Source organism: Misgurnus anguillicaudatus, unplaced genomic scaffold (assembly GCF_027580225.2).
Source record: "Misgurnus anguillicaudatus unplaced genomic scaffold, ASM2758022v2 HiC_scaffold_27, whole genome shotgun sequence".
Classification (NCBI taxonomy): domain Eukaryota; kingdom Metazoa; phylum Chordata; class Actinopteri; order Cypriniformes; family Cobitidae; genus Misgurnus; species Misgurnus anguillicaudatus.
Window position 1 is genome coordinate 2174793 of NW_027395277.1, and position 21959 is coordinate 2196751.

At 35.4% G+C, this 21959-nt stretch overlaps 1 protein-coding gene across 2 annotated transcripts in view; it reads right to left on the minus strand.

The window, feature by feature from the left end:
* Positions 1–896, minus strand: part of LOC129434000 (serine/threonine-protein kinase BRSK2) — a 237953-nt gene extending 237057 nt beyond the window's left edge. For both annotated transcript variants that reach the window (XM_073864685.1, XM_073864684.1), the window contains exon 1: positions 535–896. In XM_073864685.1, coding sequence (XP_073720786.1) covers positions 535–628 — 94 coding nt within the window. In that variant the 5' untranslated portion in view covers positions 629–896. The remainder of the gene's footprint in view (positions 1–534) is intronic.
* Positions 897–21959: the final 21063 nt, after the last annotated feature.

Here is a 21959-nt window from a genome sequence, read left to right on the forward strand (position 1 = left end):
TCCAGCCATGCATTTTTATATGTAAGGTGAATACAGGAAGAATGAGACATTTGACATTGAGATGCTTACACAGTCAACCTAAATTCATCCTATATATAAAAATGCAGAACATGGCAGGATTGTATGTGTGTGTATACAGTACATTTTTGGCATATTTAAAAATATCCACGTGACTAATATTTTCACTGATCTTGCTTGGGTAGGGTACCATGCACCTGCTTTCATGTATAGCAACATGAACAGATGCAGGTCAAAATCATGGTAATACTCAATCCTTAGCTAAAAGTTAGTTGCAGAAATGTGCATCAAAAACTCAAGTGGACAAGTTCACGTGCACGAGATGTGCAACACACCCCGGCTGAAGGTTGCAGTGACAATTTGTTGCAATGTTACACAGATCCATGCACCTGTGAGAGACAGCTGTCCAACACCACATGCACATCAACATACAATCAATACACAACTTCACTCACGCCGATTTGTTTCTATTGACGTTATGTGGTAAAATCCAGTTTAATGCGTAAAAGCACAAACCTGTCTGTCCTTTTCCGAGAGTCTTTTCTAAGCGATAGGGTCCCACGTAATTGGCATGTGGGGCTGTGCTGTTTTCTTTCCCAGACAATGACATTTTTCCCGTCTAAACACACTTCGCGGCGTTGCAGTTTACTGGGATCCAGCAATCCTCTTATAGCTGCGCTGCGCTCGAGGATGCGCTTTACTCCAAAATCTAGATGTCTTTCGCTCGTGCACCTTTAAGAGCCAAAGTTTGTTGCTGAGGTGGGAAGGGGGTATTTTAACGGGTCCTTATCATGGAGTGAGCCAGGCGGCTTAATATCCGACGGGCATCGCGAGGACCTGCGCGGCTCGTGTCCGCCTGTGCGGCTGCTGTCTGCGGAGTGGCCGGTCTACCAGTTCAATCCGCGCTACTACGGCGAAGGTGTCGTCATTAATATTCATGAGATTGAGCGTGTGCTATTGGACGGTTTCACAGCTACGTCAGGACTGAGCGAATTATTATTCAGAGACTCTTATTATTATTATTATTTAGAATAAGAAATATACTACGGGGAAAATGTAAATCCGGGTAGACAGAATAGTAGGAATAAAAAAATAGACTCGAGTAAAATAGTTTGAATCTTTTTTTAACATTTTTTTCTTTTTTTATTATTTAATGATTGTAATAAAACAGCAAAAGTTGTGGAAATTAAATAAAATTTACTGTCATTTATGTATTTAAACCTTAATTAAAACAAATTGTTAAAATATGAAACATGGTTAAATACGAATTGTTCCTTTTATGTCACTAATTTTCAACCAGTGGCTCTACAAACTTTCAAGGGGCTACAAGATAACTGAAAATGATAGTAAATAAGACAAAAAATAATTAAAATGAAAACTTTTAAGGTATTTTTAACGAATGTACAGTACATTTTATTGGGAACAAAATGTAAGGAGGGTTTTAAATAGTCAAACAGGTTAAGATCCACTTTTTACCAGTACCAGTACTTTTCTACTGTAAGCTAATCAGGTGACGTCAGTACAAGCTAGTTAATATTGAAACCTAAAGCCTTTGTCGTAGTAGAATTGGAAATTTTGTGTATGGGGGCGGGTCTTGCAGCGCTTAATAATGATTGACGGGTAAACGCGCCAAACAGCAACTGTGTCTGTGTACCGCAACCACAGGTCGCTGTTGCAGTCAACATCTGACGGGTTCAGCTTGTTTCCTGTGAGAAATTAAGCGATGTTTATGTGACTATATATTAGATATTACAATATAAACTGTAAAATACAAAAAAACTTAATATTTTATTAATAATAATATTCACTTTTTTATTGTAACACAGGCTCTTATCTGTTATCTTCTCATAGCGTTTGCAGTGCTGTGTTCACTGAGCAGTATGTGTTATCCAGAAGCTTCATTTCACAACCTGCTGATCTCAGACCTGTGTGGGAGAAAACAGAGGGCCATCAGCCAATACCACGCCTCCCCAAGTGTGACAACACCCTACTTCTTAAAGAAGACCACCACCAAATGTCCCAGAGGGACTCCGGGTGTGTATGACGGTGGGAAGATGTGGATGTTACACACGTAAAACATAGCAGTATTAAATGACAAATGCTACGGGTATCAAAACACATGCTTTGGTGTAACTCTATAACTCTAATATTACATATAGAGGTACTTGATTGGCCTGCGTTATGTAATTTAAGAGCTAGTAGTAACAAAGACCTGTGTGAAACAAAATATGAGGAACAAAAACAGTTCCTGCTGGTTGTCCTCAAGAGAAATCCTGACATTTTCCATCGGATCGGCTTTTCAGACCAGAACAAAACTGTTGCGATGTTCAGTTTCAATCAGATTGATTTCTTTAGCACTTTTTACAATTTGGTTTAGGGGTAAGGGGTCGTGGCAAAAGTTTGATCGTTGCACAATAACAGTGCTCAACAGGGCCCTCTCATTGAAGCCATGAGGAACATCTGTACACATTGTGTCTTATCAAGATACGTCTCTCTCTCCCCTGTTGACTGTGAAATTAATCAGGAGGCGCAGCGAGCAACCGACCATTCACTGTTTACATGCTGACGTGTACAAACCAAATAAACTCGGTAAATAGCATCCGTATTGTTGATTTACAATCATCCGCGTGAGGGGAACAGGGCGAGACGTGAACATTATTCAGATGTATGCTAATGAGATGCTGATGTACATATCAGATAACGGTGCTGCAAGAATGGTCTGTAGATTTGAAAGGATTTGAAAGGAAGGAAATGAGTTAACAAGGTGCTACATGGGAATGCCCGCTAATATGCGCTAATCTCTCGCTCTCTACCGTTTTAATCTTCGATGAATTCGATATTGTTATCAAATGTATCAAATGTTATACTATCTTACGAACAGTTGCTATCATTTTCCGTCTGTCAATTGAGCTCATGATGTTTTGGACCATACATTGTAAACTGGAGGGGAAGCAGGTTTGAAACGTTAGCATTCTTTTAACTCATTGAGTGCGTTTACATGCACAGAATAAGCGGATAACTATCAAAAATCTGCTTATTATAAAAACTTTTTACATACAAATCAATAAATCGGCTATGCAGACAACGGCGTTTACATGGTCTTGGAGATTTGTCAGGTTTCTCGCAGGTAGTGACGTCATCACCTATAGTACATAATAGTCTGTTTTAAGCTATATTTTTTTATCTCTTTTCGTGTCTCCAGAACCTGTAAATATAACATCAGCTTTTATTTTGGCAGTTTCTCTGCCAACTGCTTTAGTAGAGCAGAGACTTTTATGCATTACTTTGCGCTTACTTCCGCGTCTGACGTTTATTTTTCACACACGGAGACATGCGCACATGGACAAAACCGTGAGAAAGCCGGTTAAGGTGTTTACATGCCACGCAAAATCGGGGTAGTGAGCAAAAACCCACCTGTGCCGATCGGTTTTTGCTTACGCCATTTATGGGCTTTCCCCGATTAAAGAAAACCTTTTTATGCATTTATATGACCCCGTGTGTTATCAGTTTATTAAGCATAATCGGCGTAAGACTGTGCATGTAAGCGCACTCAGTGAATTATTGGCTACATATCGCATACTAACAGCAGTAAATGCAGATTTTTAACAGTAGCTGCATTTCTATAAAACTTTAAATTGCGCAAATTGCCAATGAAAACACGTAAATTTCGCGAAACTCCGAAATATCACAAAAAAGTTTGCAATAGAAACAGTTTGTTCGCATTTTCAGATCACCTGATGCAAGTAAGTCACAATTAATTATTATTTGAATATGACAAGGTATACATGTACTAAAACCTTCCAGAAACACCTACGTTGTCGCTTTCCTTGGCATTAATGTTTGTATGACACTTTTAAGTCTCCTTCCGTTAAAAATAATGTTTAGTGCGGTGGATGTTATTTTAGTAAACCTACCAACATTAGTCGACGTGATGTTTGAACTGACTTATCGCGAGAGGAAAAATAAAGTTTCAGTCACATATCATCGATTAATGAAAATGCTGTTATTACGCAATAGTCTTTTTTCGACATTTAGAAAATAACGCTAAAGTTTTGTGCAAATCTGCAATCTCATGACAATGTGTACCAATTTTACAAAGTCGCTAATTCGTAAGATATCATTTTTATACGCAATAGTCTTTTTTTAGATGATACATTTAAGTCTCCTTCAATTAAAAATAATGTCTAGTGCGGTGGATGTGATTTTAGGAAACCTACCAACATCAGTCGACTTGATGTTTGAAATGACTTATCGCAAGAGGAAAATCTATGTTTCAGTTGCATATCATCTATTAATGAAAATGCCATAATTTCGCAGTAGTCTTTTTTCGACATTTCAAAAACAACGCTAAAGTTTTGCAAAAATCTGCAATGGAAATGCAGCTACAATCGCATGACAATGTGTACCTATTTTACAAAGTTGCTAATTCGTAAAATATAATTTTTTAAGTCTCATTCAGTTAAAAATAATGTCTAGTGCGGTGGATGTGATTTTAGTAAACCTACCAACATCAGTCGACGTGATGTTTGAAATGACTTATCGCGAGAGGATAAACAAAGTTTTAGTCGCATATAATCGATTAATGAAAATGTCGTCATTTTGTAATTGTCTTTTTTCGACATTTAGAAAACAACGCTAAAGCTTTGCACAAATCAGCAATAGAAACGCAGCTACAATCTCTTGACAATGTGTACCAATTTTACAAAGTCGCTAATTCGTAAGATTTCTTTTTGATATGTTTTAATACGATCTGCTTTCATCCCAGTGACGTTGAGGTTGGCGTGGAGTTTTTATTCATGCTTTTTTCGGATACGTTTTTGTACAATTCACATTCATACAAAATTGCCACCACGTAAATTCGGTAAATTTTTCCCGTCAGGACAGATTTTCACTGTGCAGTAGAAAACATCAAAATATGTTTCAGGTATAAATAATTGTTTTGATTGTAGCTACTTTTACTTTTACATATTTAACATACATTAAGACTAAGCAGACAATATTTCATTTTAATAAATAGTTATCAAATTGCACTGTAACAAATTTCTGTAGTTTTCACAACATTATTACTGTAAAATAAAGTAGTAGAATCTTTATACAGCATGTTGCTGTAGATCTGCAATGGATGCATTTTAATAGTGGGAAATTTTACAGTAAATTTTTTTTCTGTGAATACAGTAATTCTGAGCCATATTAATGGAAACTATTCATTTTTTAAATCAAAACGGCAACATTACTATTTTTTTCATATTTTTTTTCATTGAGATGCATCTATTACTTTATTACTGTAATAAAATTTTAATAATATTTAATTTTAACGGTGACATACTGTAAACAACTTACAGCAATGCACTGTACATTTCACAGTTTTTTTTTCAGTGAACTGTATATAGTTCAAACAGAGTTTAATTGCTTTAGGTGGTTTATAGTTGACTCTTCATATTTGGATATAGGCTACCGTAAAGAAAGTATTTTAACTCTTTATTTACCCTCCAACACTCTGAATGATGAAAAGTATCATAAGATAACAAGATAAATGGGTACCTATAGATGGAGGAAGCTGGTACAGGACCAGTGTGAACAGCCGGTACGTCTGATTGATTAAAGCAAACAGGGAAGCTCATTATGGTCCATCTGTAGACATTTAGTAGTTGGAGTCAACAGAGATGCTGAGAGTCTATTTTGCTTCATTGCTTATTCTAACAGGTGGCTGGCCGGCTCTGCCTAACACAAAACAAGCACGACGTTGGAAATCAAGACTCGTGGATTGTACAAATCAAATGTTGTCATTGTTGGTTTGGCTTTGGAAGCACACTTACAGGTACGTTTTTTTACAGGTAAGTGCTCTTTTTAAGGAATAGTTCAGCCAAAAATACAAATCTGGTCACCGTTTACTCAATTTTAAGTCATTTCAGACCCAAATTGCTTTCTTTCTTCTGTGGAACATGAAAGGTTATATTGGCCACTCTTTTAGGATTTGAAAGAAATCCACCTTTTGTGAGGCACAGAAAAAAGTCATGCGAGTTTGAAATGACACGAGGCTAAGAGATGAAACACCTGGACCACAACAATTTTGCCAAACTATAGAAAATGGAAGATAATGGAGAAGAAAATAGCGACAACATTTAAGGCCAGTGTGAAAACAAGATGACAGAAGGAAGGGATATTACAGGGTCATCTTTTGTTTCCAATGTTGTAAAGACAGATGCACATTAAAACACAAAACACAATTCCAAAAATATCAGCATGCTGCATCCAATTAAAGTCATTTGTTTTTCATTCATTTTGCAGACACTGTTATCCAAAGCAGAGAGCATAGTACACAAGCTAATTTTGCCTTAAATATAATATAAATTATCTGTTTGTTTGCATTTTTTTTATTAGAAAATGTAATGTAATGTAAGTTTTATGAAGTAAGATTTCCCTTGTTCAGGTTTCCGCCCTCACTGAAAGTGCACGTGTATCCGGAGAGATTTCATGTCCCTTTATTAGATTAGTGAACAGAAACAGATTTATGAAGTGTGTCAGTTTCACCGCAGGTTTGTTTATTACCCATTGTTGGTCAGGTTTAAGTGAATTTGTGTGTGCAGTAACATATAGACATAATGGACATCGAATGGGCACACATATGACACCTGATATGTTTCTGCTGAGCACCCGGGGCGAATGATTGATGAAAAAGACCACAAATGTTACAGGCTTTTATTGTGCCTGTAGCAACACACACACACACACACACACAATCACACATGCTACAAACAAGCACCTTTATTTCTTTTTAATAGACAAATGTAGTGTTTGCATGGGTACAAATGTGTTTGAATGGATGAATGATTAAGTGCACATCGCCCCCTGCTGGACACTTAAACGTCATTACATTTCACTTAGTTCAATCAAAATATGTAAATGATCTCATTATTAACACACCCTGGCTGGTGCCATCCCATATAATGCAATCCTGTCATTACCGGTGTATGTTTAGCACTCGAGGGTAACGTATATTTTCATACTCATCTGTGTGATTATAATGTAAGTTATTGTGCTATAAAACCGAGCTTGCTGACAGTCAAATGGACAGTTTGGGGTTGGTAGCAATAATTAAATATGTAGCTCCTAAATAATAATAACAGGTTACATGAAGCACTAAGGAAACAACTAGAAAATACTACAATAACGTCAAGCAGAAGCAAAATATACTAATACACATCTCAAATCACTGCTTAACTTCTGTCTCTGGATGATTTTGGTCCACCTTCATCATCACAGATGAAATCTGATTGGCTTGCACAACTGACTGACAAGTCACACCAACCTTTCTTTTAATACAGTTTCTTTAGACACTAAAAATTTTAAGATTTCTGCAGTCAGTGAAGTATTGACCATATGGTGTAGTTCCCTTATTAGGTCATACTATGAAGTGCTCTTGTGTTTAGTCTGTGCATTTTAGTGTTCATATAGACTGCTATCAATCTTCAATTCTGAATTATATATACAGTATGTGACCAGATGAAAGTTTTTCATAACATTGCATTTGCTGTTTACCCTTGACCTGAGAGTTTCATAACCATCTCTGGGGCATTTTATTTTATTTTATAGACATTCAAAACTGTTTTACTGGCCCAGAATTGACTTTGCGTTAACTTTGAATTGTTTGAATTCAGTATGTGAATTTCTTATATATTTTGTACATGCTATATACTGATATGTGCAAGGGTGAATTGCCCTAATGTGGGACATTTTTTGAATATTAGACTTCTGTAATGTGCTTTCTATTTGATGGTTTCCTCATCCTCTGGACATTTGAAAGATCATTTTAGGTTTTTTGTAGTTTCACTGGCATTCATGTATTTTGGGGGGACCTACAAACCCCTTAGGTGTCCAACATTAGGGTAATTTACCCTGTGTATCAAAGTACTGTGGAATGCAATGCATCTGATCCTCCATTTCAAGTCAATAAACCAGAAGTGTACTGAACTTCAAGAAGTATATCAAAGGATGTCACGGTTCTGCTCTTTACAAAACATAAGTATACTCTAAATTCATTTTATTAAGCATACTTAAGTCAATTTTAGGTATATTTTAAAGCATACTTATGTGGTAAGTGGGTCAGTGACAAAAACCGGTTGGCAAAATTCAAAAATCTTTTTTTAAACTTGTTTTAAAAGCACGCCTCAGGTTTATTTCAATGCACATAGTGCATTTGTTAATTTTATGCAATAAAAAATTACATTTGCACCATTTTTATGAAAGTTAAGACTGAATGAACCTGAAAATGTCAAATGGTGTAACCGCCAGTTGCGCCAAAGAATGAAAAATATTATTTTATCCATCCTGATGGCATGTAAGCGTAATTATCAAATAAATAATAAAAAATAAAAATAATGATTATAAGATATTATTTTATTAGTTATTTTTACATGTAAATTTTTATGCTGAATAAAGCTCTGTTTTCTAAATAATCTTTGACAAATGATGTAAAAATGTATGTACAAAAAATCATATTACACTAAACTAGATGATTATATTTTATTCCACATTTTTTGAATATGTTTATATTTTCATTTAAAAAAATACTAGTTACACCAATTGACACAGACCGGTTACACCACATTTTTGCAATTATCCCCCAAATATTCTTTCAAAATGAAATAAAACCAGAAATTTTAGACATCCTCAAAACATTATTTCAAACATAATTTTAAATATAAAGAAAATGAGGCACTCCTGATAAATATATAAAAGCCTTTAATCAAAAATGGCTACAAGTGCCTCATTTTTCTATTTTCTTTATGTTATTATAGGCCCTTTTTTGAAGAGCACCCTGGATTGTTTATACATTATTTATATATATTTTTGACACAGAGAAGCATTCCTTTTTCTTTTTTATAATTTTAAATATATTTCAAAATATACAATAAATATATGTACTGAAATAATTTTTGAAATATGTTTACAAAAATGTCTTTTTCAACCAATATGTTTTTGGGCATTTTTTTTTATTTTGAAATATATTTTTAAATGCATTAATATTTACGTTGCATTGGGAAAAAACTTTGTACAAAAGATTAAAATTAAATATATTTTCAACTGCAAAAAATATACTTTTAATTTTATATTTTATACATACTTATACATTTTATACAAACTTTTATATTTTGGCCAGGAAAAATATATATTTTTTGCCATATGGGTTGGAAAATACGAAATGTATTTGTTGCCCCTGAAATACATTTATATGAAGGTTAAAACTATATATCAAATTCAAAAATATATTTAATTAAGCTTTACTTTCTACAAAATGTATTTTGCATATATTTAAAACCTATTTTTGGCCAAAGAAATTTCTTTTTGCCATATATGGGTGTGTTTTTGAAGGAGGTGTGGTTTTGGACAGCAATTTGCATGGAGGGTGGGATCATATGCCTTCATTGATGAAGTTGGCATTTTCAAATCACAGACTTCACCTAAGTGCAAATGTAAGTATATTTCTGGAGAAGTACACCAAAAGTAGACCGAAAGTGTTGTTTTTAGTCTAAAAGTACACAATTTTTTGAAAAAACACTTAATAATTCTATCAAACGCACTTAATGTGGTCATACAGTGTGATTATAGACAGTGTAGGCCTACCATAATGAACACAGCCTGTATTAAACTCACTATTGCCAGGCTCTTTCACAGTGCAGAAGTTTTCTGGGTGGATGTTACAGTAGTCGTGTCGCTCACTGGCCAAAATCAAAAAGCCCACAAGCAAATTGTGTTTGTTTGATTAAAGCTGGGGATTCCTTTGAGAAGCAAAGGGGTCGATGAGGGGGGTATAAGATGAATGGGGTGAAGTAAGAAGGCGACAGACGCTGTAAGTACGGGTCAGTCTGGACCACAGAGGACGAGTAATGATAGCAGATGTATTTCTCCAGATGTCTCTATTCCTGCTGTTAGTGATTTGCTCCACACACACTGGAGATTGATTGAAAGTTGTATTTTGGATGGACTCTCACCGGGCAGCGTGGTTAATGACTGCCTGTGCCAAATCAAAACCTACACACAAACAATATGAAATACACAAAAAGTATACGCTACAGGTATTACTACCATTTTGAACATTAACCATGGTTTTAGTAAAAACAAAATAAAATAAAAATATTGCTATATTGTATAGTTTTGCTACAGTAACCATTGTTTATGACTACATTTTTTAAATAATTAATCTATGATTCATTTTATATGGTTATGTTTTCTTGATAATATGTTGAATTTATTATGATTTGGGATATTCATTTTCTACACCTTAGAAAAGGATCAGACAAGATTGCATAGTACAATGTATTTTTTTCATGTACCATAAGAAGAAAATACAACGTTTAGACCATTCATGCATCTAACGTTTGACATCAAATGCATGTTTTAATTTTTTTATATGGTGCATGTTCAAGATTCAAGATATTTGTCACATGCACAGTTATATACATTTACAACTAGTAGTGAAATGTAAATCTGGTACTCAAATATTGTATAGACGGTTTCATCGGACGCACGTGATACACGTCTGGATCCGAACCTTACTTCCGGTTTCCTTTTTTAATGGTCTGACTAGTTGCTAAACTGATCTCTTGAACAAATGCCTCGTCGAAAATAACAAATGTTTTTGTTTCCTACCCTTACGAAAAAGAAGTATACTTCAAGTTCATTTTATTAAGTATACTTAAGTAATGTTGGAGTAAAGTTTTAAGTATACTTTATGTAGTAAGTGTACTAACATTTATGTTCTAGTAGTATACTTGTAAGTGTACTGCTTGAATACCGCTTGGGACTAAATTGGCCCACTTTTAGTATATAAAAGTATACTTCTAAGTGTACTATAAGTGTAAGAGTAGTCAACTTTAAGTGTACAACTAGTGCACAATTAGTTCTTCATTTGTACTGCAAGTCAACTCATTAGTATACTAGTAGTTTTCTAGACTTATACTTCAAGTGTACATGCGAATGTTCTGTTAGTGTACTCTTAGGCTATGTTTACATTGATGCGTTTATCCTTTAAAACGCGTTACTTTTGCTACGTTTACGCCTTTCATCTACACTACATCACCGTTTTCGACCCCCATAAACGGATTCGTTCGCAAACGCTGAAGACCCTGTTTTAGTTTGAGAACTCAGACGTTGCTCTGAGTGTAAATGAAAGTAGACGGAGTCTTATGTAAACGAACAGCTGACGTTAACGTGACAGCGCATCATTTTCAAAGTAAAAAGTATTTTATTCATGTAAATGTTGGTTTGCAACGGAGGTTTTGCCAAAAATAGTAAACATCTACCAACCAGCTATTATAAACGCTATATCAGATTGTTTTAACATGTATCCTTATAGATAATGTCTGTTTTATATTAATGTTTGAGTATTGTTGGTTTTGAGTATTGTTGTAATGTGTTTATGTTTTGTTTAAAATTAGTTAGCTTACGAAAGATAAAGACTGTAATTTTAAACGCCAAATAGGGCGTTGTAAAGGCCAATATGAAGGGAGAATTGTAATGGGTCAGACATTATTTTCCAGTTTAATGTAAGTTTTGTTTGCTACTTTAAAATGAATTTCGTTTCAGATAATTTGTCTCTTAATTTTAATCGATGTTTTGTTGATAAGTTTTGTGAATATAAATTAATAAAAACAATAAACTCAACGTCATTAATATATAATGCTCGTTTAGGCGCTATTTCTGTGTTGCTAGCGGAGGACGTGCACGGACCTCGCACACTTTTAAAAATTAATGCAATAAGCATTTCTGGTAGGCTAAAGCAATACTTCACCTCTTACTATGTTTGATTGAAGTTTGCATTTGCTGAAATTTATTTTTGCTTCAAGTTCGCTACTGTTTAGTACTGTTCACTTGAATGCTTTCTTTTTAAATCATATAGACCTTTCTGTTTGGTTATAAAATCAAAATTAACCTATTAATCATATTAATATGTTGTAGGGGGGAGCTAGAACAGTATAAGACTTTCGCAAACACATTTTTTATAGGTTCAAAAATAGTGTCTGTTATAGTTGCCAGCAAAGGACACAGGTATGACTTTTTGTCAATATCGCACACCCCTAGGCTGCATAAACGCGCAAAGGTAAGCTATTATTCGAGTAATAAGTTATTTTACACTTTTATGCGCATGCCCAGTTACATGATTGGGCATGTTTCATGCATTTATGGTGGTGTATAGTGTGGATGAAGATTCTTTTTAAAATGCCAGTATAAACGAGGATCGTTTTCATTTTAAAATGCCGTTTTAAAACGCAAATGCTCTAATATAAACAGGGCCTTAGTAAACTAGTAGGTTACTAATTTTGTGCTGCAGGTATACTTCCAAGTGTTCTTTTAATTTATTTTTAGTTAACTAGTAGTTTACTAGTCATATACTTCAAGTGTACATGCAAGTGTTCTGTTAGTGTACTCTTAGTAAACTAGTAGGTTACTAATTTTGTGCTGCAGGTATACTTCCAAATGTTCTTTTAATTTATTTTTAGTTAACTAGTCATATACTGAAAGTGTACATGCAAGTTGTCTGTTAGTGTACTCTTAGTAAACTAGTAGGTTACTTATTGTATGCTGCTTGTGTAACAAAGCACTTTGACACTGAGGATCCATCTGCAGGTTTTTATTAAACACTCATATTCCAACAGGCAAGGTCAAACAACAGCAATGTCAGACAGGCAAACCGCTCAGCAATGACAGCCAGTACAAATCAAGACTTTGCGCTAACTGAATGTTTCCAGAGAGTTTATATAGGCTGTCCAATGAGCTTCAGGTGGCAGAATAATCAGTCCAGGTATGAGGGATTGTGGGAAATGGAGTCCAGAACGAAAGTTAATTTTCAGGGGATTCAGCCATATATATAGATACATATACAACCTCAAATCAGAAAAAGTTGGGACACTGTAGAAATTTTGAATAAAAAAGGAATGGAATAATTTATAAATCTCATAAACTTATATTTTATTCACAATAAAATATAGATAACATATCAAATGTTGAAAGTGAGACATTTTGAAATGTCATGCCAAACATTGGCTCAATTTGGATTTTATGAGAGCTACACATTCCAAAAAAGTTGGGACAGGTAGCAATAAGAGGCCGGAAAAGTTAAATGTACATATAAGGAACAGCTGGAGGAGGACCAATGTTTAGGAATAGAAATGGTGTCCCATTCTTGTCTAATACAGGCTTCTAGTTGCTCCACTGTCTTAGGTCTTCTTTGTCGCATCTTCCTCTTTATGATGCACCAAATCTTTTCTATGGGTGAAAGATCTGGACTGCAGGCTGGCCATTTCAGTACTCAGATACTTCTTCTACGCAGTCTTGATGTTGTAATTAATGCAGTATGTGGTCTGGCATTGTCATGTTGGAAAATGCAAGGTCTTCCCCGAAAGAGACAACGTCTGAATGGGAGCATATGTGGTTATAGAACTTGGATAAACCTTTCAGCATTGATGGTGCCTTTCCAGATGTGTAAGCTGCCCATGCCACACGCACTCATGCAACCCCAAACCATCAGAGATGCAGGCTTCTGAACTGAGCGCTAATAACAACTTGGGTTGTCATTGTCCTCTTTAGTCCGGATGAAATGGCGTCCCAGTTTTCCAAAAAGAACTTCAGATTTTGATTCGTTGGACCACAGAACAGTTTTCCACTTTGCCAAAGTCCATTTTAAATGAGCCTTGCCCAGGGAAAACGCCTGTGCTTCTGGATCATATTTAGATATGGCTTCTTTTTTGACCTATAGCGTTTTAGCTGTCAACGGCGAATGGCACAGTGGATTGTGTCCACTGACAATGTTTTCTGGAGCCCATGTTATGATTTCCATTACAGTAGCATTCCTGTATGTGATGCAGTGCCGTCCCGAAGATCCAAAATGATCCAATATTTGGCATTTTTTTATTTATTATTTTTGTTTGATTAGCTCACTGATAGCATACGAAAGATTTAGCTTCAAATTGAAAGTACAATTAAAAGGTATATGTCAAGTATAAAAATTAATACACAGGAACATATTGTACTTTAAGTGCAATGTATATATATTTATAGTATGATGTTAAGTTCACTTAAAGTAGTAAAGTAGTATAGTAAAAGAATACTTGCAAGTATACCTGCAGCACACAATTAGTAACTTACTAGTTTACTAAGAGTACACTAACAGAACACTTGCATGTACACTTTCAGTATGACTAGTACACTACTAGTTAACTAAAAGTATAGTAAAAGAATACTTGCAAGTATACCTGCAGCACACAATTAGTAACTTACTAGTTTAATAAGAGTACACTAACAGAACAATTGCATGTTCACTTTCAGTATGAGTACTAGTTAACTAAAAGTATAGTAAAAGAATACTTGCAAGTATACCTGCAGCAGTAAATTAATAACCTAGTTTACTAACACTAAAGATTCTCCATAAAGATAATATACATTTGTACACTACATATACTTTCAAAATGTACTTAAAATATACTGTTTCTAAAGGATGCTTAATAATGTATTTTATAAATATGCTGTTAGTGCATTATTATAATGATAACTTTAACAGATAAAGTATACCTAAAGTAAACTTTAAAATAAGTTCAAATTATTATACTTTAAAAATTGCACAGAACTTTATCTCCAAGTATATTTTTTTAAAGTATAATTTTAGAAAATATACTAAATTATAATTATTTTGAAATATGTTAAAAGTTTAATTGTAAGCAAATATGTTGTAAGCATACTTTCAATATATTCAAAGTAGTACATTTCTTTCTAAGTATATTTGTAATGTATATTGCAAAGTTAAATATACTTGAAATACAATAAAGTATATTTATTTTTCACCAGGGCTATTCATTCATTCATTACTTTATACTATATAAGTATATGTCAGTAAACAAGTATAGGCCAAATATACTTAGACATTTCTGTCAGTATAGGTCAAGTATACTTTATTACAATTTAAGTATATTTCTGAGAAAGACCTAAAGTACATTTTAGAAAAGTACATAAAAAGTAAACTGAAAGTATACTTTCTTATTTTAAGTTTAAAAGAAGTATACTTTAAGCACACTTGAATAAACTTCTTTTTCGTAAGGGTAGGTAATCTATGTGTTGTTTTTTGTGCTTGTTATATAAATAAACTACGTTTAAAGAACTTTGTTGTTATTTATTCTTAGCGGAGTTTACCGGAAGTTACTTGCGGATCGCGACAGCCGCTTGTTTATGTTGTTACTGCTGAAACCGTCTATAGAAAAAATTGACATAAAATACATTTAAATAAAAAAAATATAAATTGAGGTTTAGATAGGAAATACAGCATACAACATAGTTAAAAAACAAAACATTGTGTAAATGCAATTATATACTAAATTATTATATTATGTACTATTTTTTTGTACATGTACTGAACTGTATTATGTATAAAGTAGTACTATATTATTATATTATGTACATATTTATTTACATACAGTATTAATATTAAGTACTAGATTTTGTTGGCATCTCATAAGAGATTACGGAAAATACACGGAAAATGCATTGGGATTTGTCCAGGATTGTTTGATTTTTGCTTCAATCACACTACCAATGATTTTCCGGTATCTTTGCGTGAATTCACACTCATACCGTAAAAATCCCATAAAGACATGTGACATGTTGCTACCCTATCTCACGGCAAGTCGTGTTATTGTCACGGAAAATTTGATTCATGTTTTCGTGTTTCGTGATTTTTCACTGTTTTTCGTGCCTCTGAGGCACGAATGTCTTTTTCGTGCTACCCAGCACGAATTTCTATAAATATTTTTTTCTTGTCTGTGCCACGACTTTCTTTATCATGTTATTTTTTATTTTTTTATCATCGTTTTTTTTATATTTTTAAATCATTGTCGCTTGGGGTTAGGGTTAAATTCGGGGTTTGGGCAAAATTTGGGCAAAGACACGTTTAAGGCGAATAGCACGTGTTTTCACGGCAAACACAGAGCCCATATCGTATCATTCGCATCGCCCTCGCACGCGAGGACGCATCTGAACACGTCTTTGGATCGATTTTGTATTTAATCTACTTGCGCAAATCGTTGAACTTGCATCTGTTGTGAACCCACAATTATGCTACGTACACACCAAATGCGGGGCATCGCGTTACTCACCCTAGATTACTCGCAGGATTTAACTTTGTGTCATGCGAATTTTTTGCCGGAGTTGAATATTTTCAACTTGAGCAAAGACGCGTTTGAGGCAAATAGCACGTGTTTTTACGGCAAACATGCCGCCCATATCGCATCATTCGCATCGCCCCACGCAAGGACGCATCTGATCGTGTCTTTGCATTGACTTTCTATGTAATCTACTCGCGCAAATCGTTGAACTTGCATCTGGTGTGAACCCGCAGTTATGCTATGTACACACCAAACGCAGGGCATCGCGTTACTCGCCCTAGATTACTCGCGGGATTTAACTTTGTGTCATGCAAATTTTTCGCTGGAGTTGAATATTTTCAACTTGGGCAAAGACGCGTTTGAGGCAAATAGCGCATCTTTTTGTGGCAAACGCACCACCCATATCGCGTCATTCACATTGCTCCACGCGAGGACGCATCTGATCGCGTCTTTGCATTGACTTTGTATGTAATCTACTCGCGCAAATCGTTGAACTCGCGTCTGGTGTGAACCCACAGTTAGGCTACGTACACACCAAACACGGGGCATCGCGTTACTCGCTCTGGATTACTTGCAGGATTTAACTTTGTGTCATGCAAATTTTTCGCTTGAGTTGAATATTTTCAACTTGGGCAAAGACGCGTTTGAGGCAAATAGCGCATCTTTTTGTGGCAAACGCACCACCCATATCGCGTCATTCACATTGCTCCACGCGAGGACGCATCTGATCGCGTCTTTGCATTGACTTTGTATGTAATCTACTCGCGCAAATCGTTGAACTCGCGTCTGGTGTGAACCCACAGTTAGGCTACGTACACACCAAACGCGGGGCATCGCTTTCCTTGCTCTGGATTACTTGCAGGATTTAACTTTGTGTCATGCGAATTTTTCGCTTGAGTTGAATATTTTCAACTTGGGCAAAGACACGTTTGAGGCGAATAGCGCATCTTTTTGCGGCAAACGCGCCACCCATATCACGTCATTCGCATCGTCCCACGCGAGGACGTGTCTGATCGCGTCTTTGAATTGACTTTGTATGTAATCTATTCGCGCAAATCGTTGAATTTGCGTCTGGTGTGTGAACCCACAGTTATGCTACTTACACACCAAACGTGGGGCATCGCGTTACTCGCCCTAGATTACTCGCGGGATTTAACTTTGTGTCATGCGAATTTTTCGCTCGAGTTGAACATTTTCAACTTGGACAAAGATATGTTTGAGGTGAATAGTGTGTGTTTTCGCAGCAAACGCACTGCCCATATCAGGTCATTCGCATTGCCCCACACAAGGATGCATCAGATTGCGTCTTTGCATTGACTTTGTATGTAATCTACTCGCGCAAATCGTTGAACTCGCATCTGGTGTGAACCCACAGTTACGCTCCCGAATTATCTCAGCTTCAGCACGTATAGTGACGAGCTCCCTAATGGTATAGTTTATAAATGTGATAATATTTCAAACCCCTCCCATCTAAACACATATATGATGTAGGCCTACTTACATAAGGCTCCTTATACACCAATTCACAAATTTTTGCAAAAACTACACAGCACGGAGTCTATGATGTTGGCAGGAGGTCACTAACATTTCCCCCAAGAGTCATAAAATCTGATTAGAGGTAAAAGAGTCGGTCCAGCCCCCCGCCTCACCAGCTGTCTCACCGCATACGAGCGTCTGTCAACTGTGAAATTAAGTTTGAGTGAACAGGACAGAGGAGAGGCCATGAGACAGTCAAGAGCAGACAGATAGAGAGACCAAACACATTTGACCTTACCCACCCGCAGGTGTCAGTGACAGATACGGAGCGATGGCACGGGGACACTGATCTCACCCCTCAGAGAAAAGCACTTTGACTCCAACCACCTCAATTAACCTTCATTTCACATCTTGGTGACGGAGGTCGCCCCTCTCTACTGTACAGTAAATTGCATCAGCAGGAAGACAGGTTTTCAGGCTATGAATGATGGATAAGCATATATCATTCGCCAGATGACTGTATGTGTATCTGTATGTGTGAGTTTCTTGGGACCCGTTGACCTTTTGCACCGCTAATGCAACTAATCTAGCTGCTGGTTTTAAAAGTAATTGATTAGATGAAGGTGTTTGATAAAGGCATAAACCCCCGGTGGTAACCGGTCGTCCTCCCCATGGCATTTTAATAGCTAATGATTTATAGATTACAGCATGCTGTCTAACCACGGTGTGTCTCACAGGAACTTGCGAATCTTTATCAATGCCAAATTGGTCTTAATTAAGCTTTAATCTCACTAAAGCAACCTCACTGGAAATCCTGTAATAATGATGAGATTACACGGAGAAATGCTTTGGCCTTGCCTTAGGTGTAGGAAAAGTTTGCTTTGGACTTCAATGGAAATAAAGTTGGGACTGTGACTTGAAATGACACTTAATGACAAATGTCACGCGTGCAGGGTTGTGTACGGTTCAAAAAAGCACTGTGATCAGATTATTGGGCCTTACTTTAATGTAGCCCTTATGACCGCGTGTTGCCCGTGGCTGTGGAAAGGTCTCAAAACTCTTTGCAATAACCCTGACGTGGCCTCAGGCACGAAAACATGAGCGATTGTTTCATGATGAATGTGGGAAATAAATGAAATCTTTTCTCTTGAGTTAACAGAGCAAAATGCAATGGTATGTGCTGAAAAATGATAGGTAAACTTTGTGTTAACTTAATACCACAAAACTTTTTTATTATTATTTATAGGCATATTTGCTGGTGTACTTACCTGTAGATCAACTAGTAGGTTTGGGTTTGATTAATAGTGAGGAAATGTATAGTCGCTTTGGATAATAGTGTCTGCCAAATGCATAAATGTAAATGTAATTCAGGAAAAGACCTCGAGCAATGAAAATAAAACTTAGAACTGTTCTCTGACATCTTTCATGGACATTGTTTCATTTTTAAGCTCAATTCAACCTTCCAGGCACAGGATTGTGGGATATCAAAGGTAATGAAGGATCCCAGTTGTCTAGGAGGCTTTCAGAGGATTCGTTGGCGTCTATTTCTATGGTCAAAAATATGTTTTAAATATATGCTTAATACATGTTGTAGAAAGTTAATCCCTTAAGTTCAGGGATTCTGTCATCATTTACTGATAAATGATGGTTAGCACACAGCTGGTTGTAACCATTGACTTCCATAGTAGGAAAACAAATATTATGGAAGTATTGTGATAAATGATAAAGAATATATTTTGATAAAAGATGGTAAGCGCACAGTTGACGGTACCCATTGACTTCCATCCTGGTTGTTTTTCCTACTATGAAAGTCAATGATTTATCAAAATATCTTCTTTTGTGTTTATCAGATAAAAGAAGTTCATACAGGTTTAGAACAATATGAAGATGAGTAAATGATAATGACTTAGTTTAAACCTTTATATATCAACATATATTTAAAAATGTATTTCAGGCGCAACAAAATACATTTCTACTTTTACAATACATATGGAAAAAAACAGTTTTCCTGGCCAAAATATAAAAGTTTAAAGGGGCCATGGCATGAAAATCTGACTTTTTCCATGTTTAAGTGCTATGATTGGGTCCGTGCTTCTATTAACCTAGAAAATGTGAAAAAAGATCAACCCAGTAACTTAGTTTTGGTAAACCATTCTCTACAAACACATGAAAAAATAGGTTGTTGAAATTTTGCTCTCCTTATGATGTCATAAGGAGCTCGTATTATAATAATACCGCCCCTTAATCTGCACTATCCAACCACAGCACTGCCATTTAGTGCAGAGAAAAAAAGAGAGAGAGAAAATAATTCACAACACAATTGAGTTTCAATTGCAACAAACCGCCATCATTTATGGTATTTATATGGTATTTTGAGCTATAACTTCACATACATTGTGATTTTATTTGACATCTTAAAAAAGTCTTGTGCCATGGCCCCTTTAAAAGTTTATTTTTTTACAGTTGAAATATATTTAATTTAAATCTTTTTGAACCTGTTATAGGTTTGCAACATAAACAAAGTTTTTCTTCCAATGCGATGTGAATATAAATGCTATGTAATATAAATCAATATTAATATATGTATTTTTTTATATTTAAAAATATACAAAAAAGGCCAAACAATATATTGTTGAAAAATACATTTTTGTTAACATATTTCAAAGTATATTTCAGCAATTTTTTTGTATATTTTAAATTATTTAGCAATAAGTTATTGTAAATCAAGGCTAAAGACAGTATTTTTAATGTTGATGTAGGTCTGACACACCCATATACAGGACATTTTAGATGCACAAATAAATAAAAGGCACAACTCATTTAAGATGATGCAATATCCTGTACGAATCTGTCACTTTGGAATATGAAGTAGACGCAATTAATTTACTGTTATGACTAAACTTTATGGGGTAGTTTCGCGGTTTCCCGGACAGGGTTTATCCTAGTCTAAGACTAAAGTGCATGTTTGAGGTGCCTTAATTTAAAAACATCTTGCACTGACACATCTGGACATATCAGTACAATTGTTTTGTCTCGGGATGCACACCAGTATTGTTTTTTGTAAAAACTACTTAAATATATAACTAAGGCCTAGTCCTGGATTTATCTAAACCCTGTCCGGGAAACCACTCCACTATAAGAATGACATTTGAATCGTTTTGAAAATGCGTGTAAATGCATGTCTTGATTAAATATATCTCTTTTGTTCACTAGATGGCGCAATTTCATTGGAATCCATTTGAAAGGTTGCATGGCTCTGTATCTATAAAATCCTTTAATGCTTCCTGTACTAGTTTTATGCCTATTTGTAATTTTTGCCTTTTTATGTTGTACTGTACTCTTACAAAACACACACACAAAATAATAATTTGAACTAAGGCACATAGTTTATATTAAGAAACCCACATGCCAGCTAACCATGACACTGCATATTCACTGCATTCCTTTGGTAGGAATGATGGTTATCCTGTGTTTCCTAAAGAGGATGAATAAGGAGAAATAAGTAACCACAGAGAGAGATAAAAGAGTTATCATCATGTAAAACACTGTGCCTGTATGTTTTCATCACCTTAATATCTCACTGTTGGTTTATTTTTTTCTATAAATAGATTTTTTTCTGAAAGTGTCTGTATAGAAATAACATAAAATCATGGCTACAAAAAAAATAAAAATTACCATTATTGCCCAGTTCACAATCAGACGGGGTAAGTTGTCCCACGAGAACCTGCCATCAGCAGGATTTTTGTCTAAATGTAACACCTAAAACTATTGTGAAACACAAAAACGATTTATTAAACAACAAAAAGTCAAACTACTGTATCCTTTGGCCAGCAAATATTAAATGATTTGTGTAACATGTAAAACGTGATAACTAACCCTGGTTTACCGTATTGAATATTATTGAAATACGCGTAGCTATATAGCTTTATTAATAAATATTTGGAGAATTAAAACATTTGTATTCAAATAATAATTGTTTCCTACGATAACCGAGGCACGTGCGTCGCCGCATCCTCTTCTAGGGCATTCTCAATCTGAAGGTTGCAGCCTGCGGAGGTCACATATGCAGGCTTCATACGTCATCAAGCCAAAGTTTATTTCAGTTACCTGAGCATTACATTCGCAAGTCATAAGCATATTACAACAATTTACGATTAATTAATAATAACAGTCGACTTTATAATTGTCAATATTATGAAATAAGACAGTCTTGATGACGTATGCAGCCTACAAAAGCGACCTCCGGAGGCTGCAGATTTCGGATTGAGTAACGGCTCTTGAATGACGTTGACCAGTATGGACGTGACTTCCTCC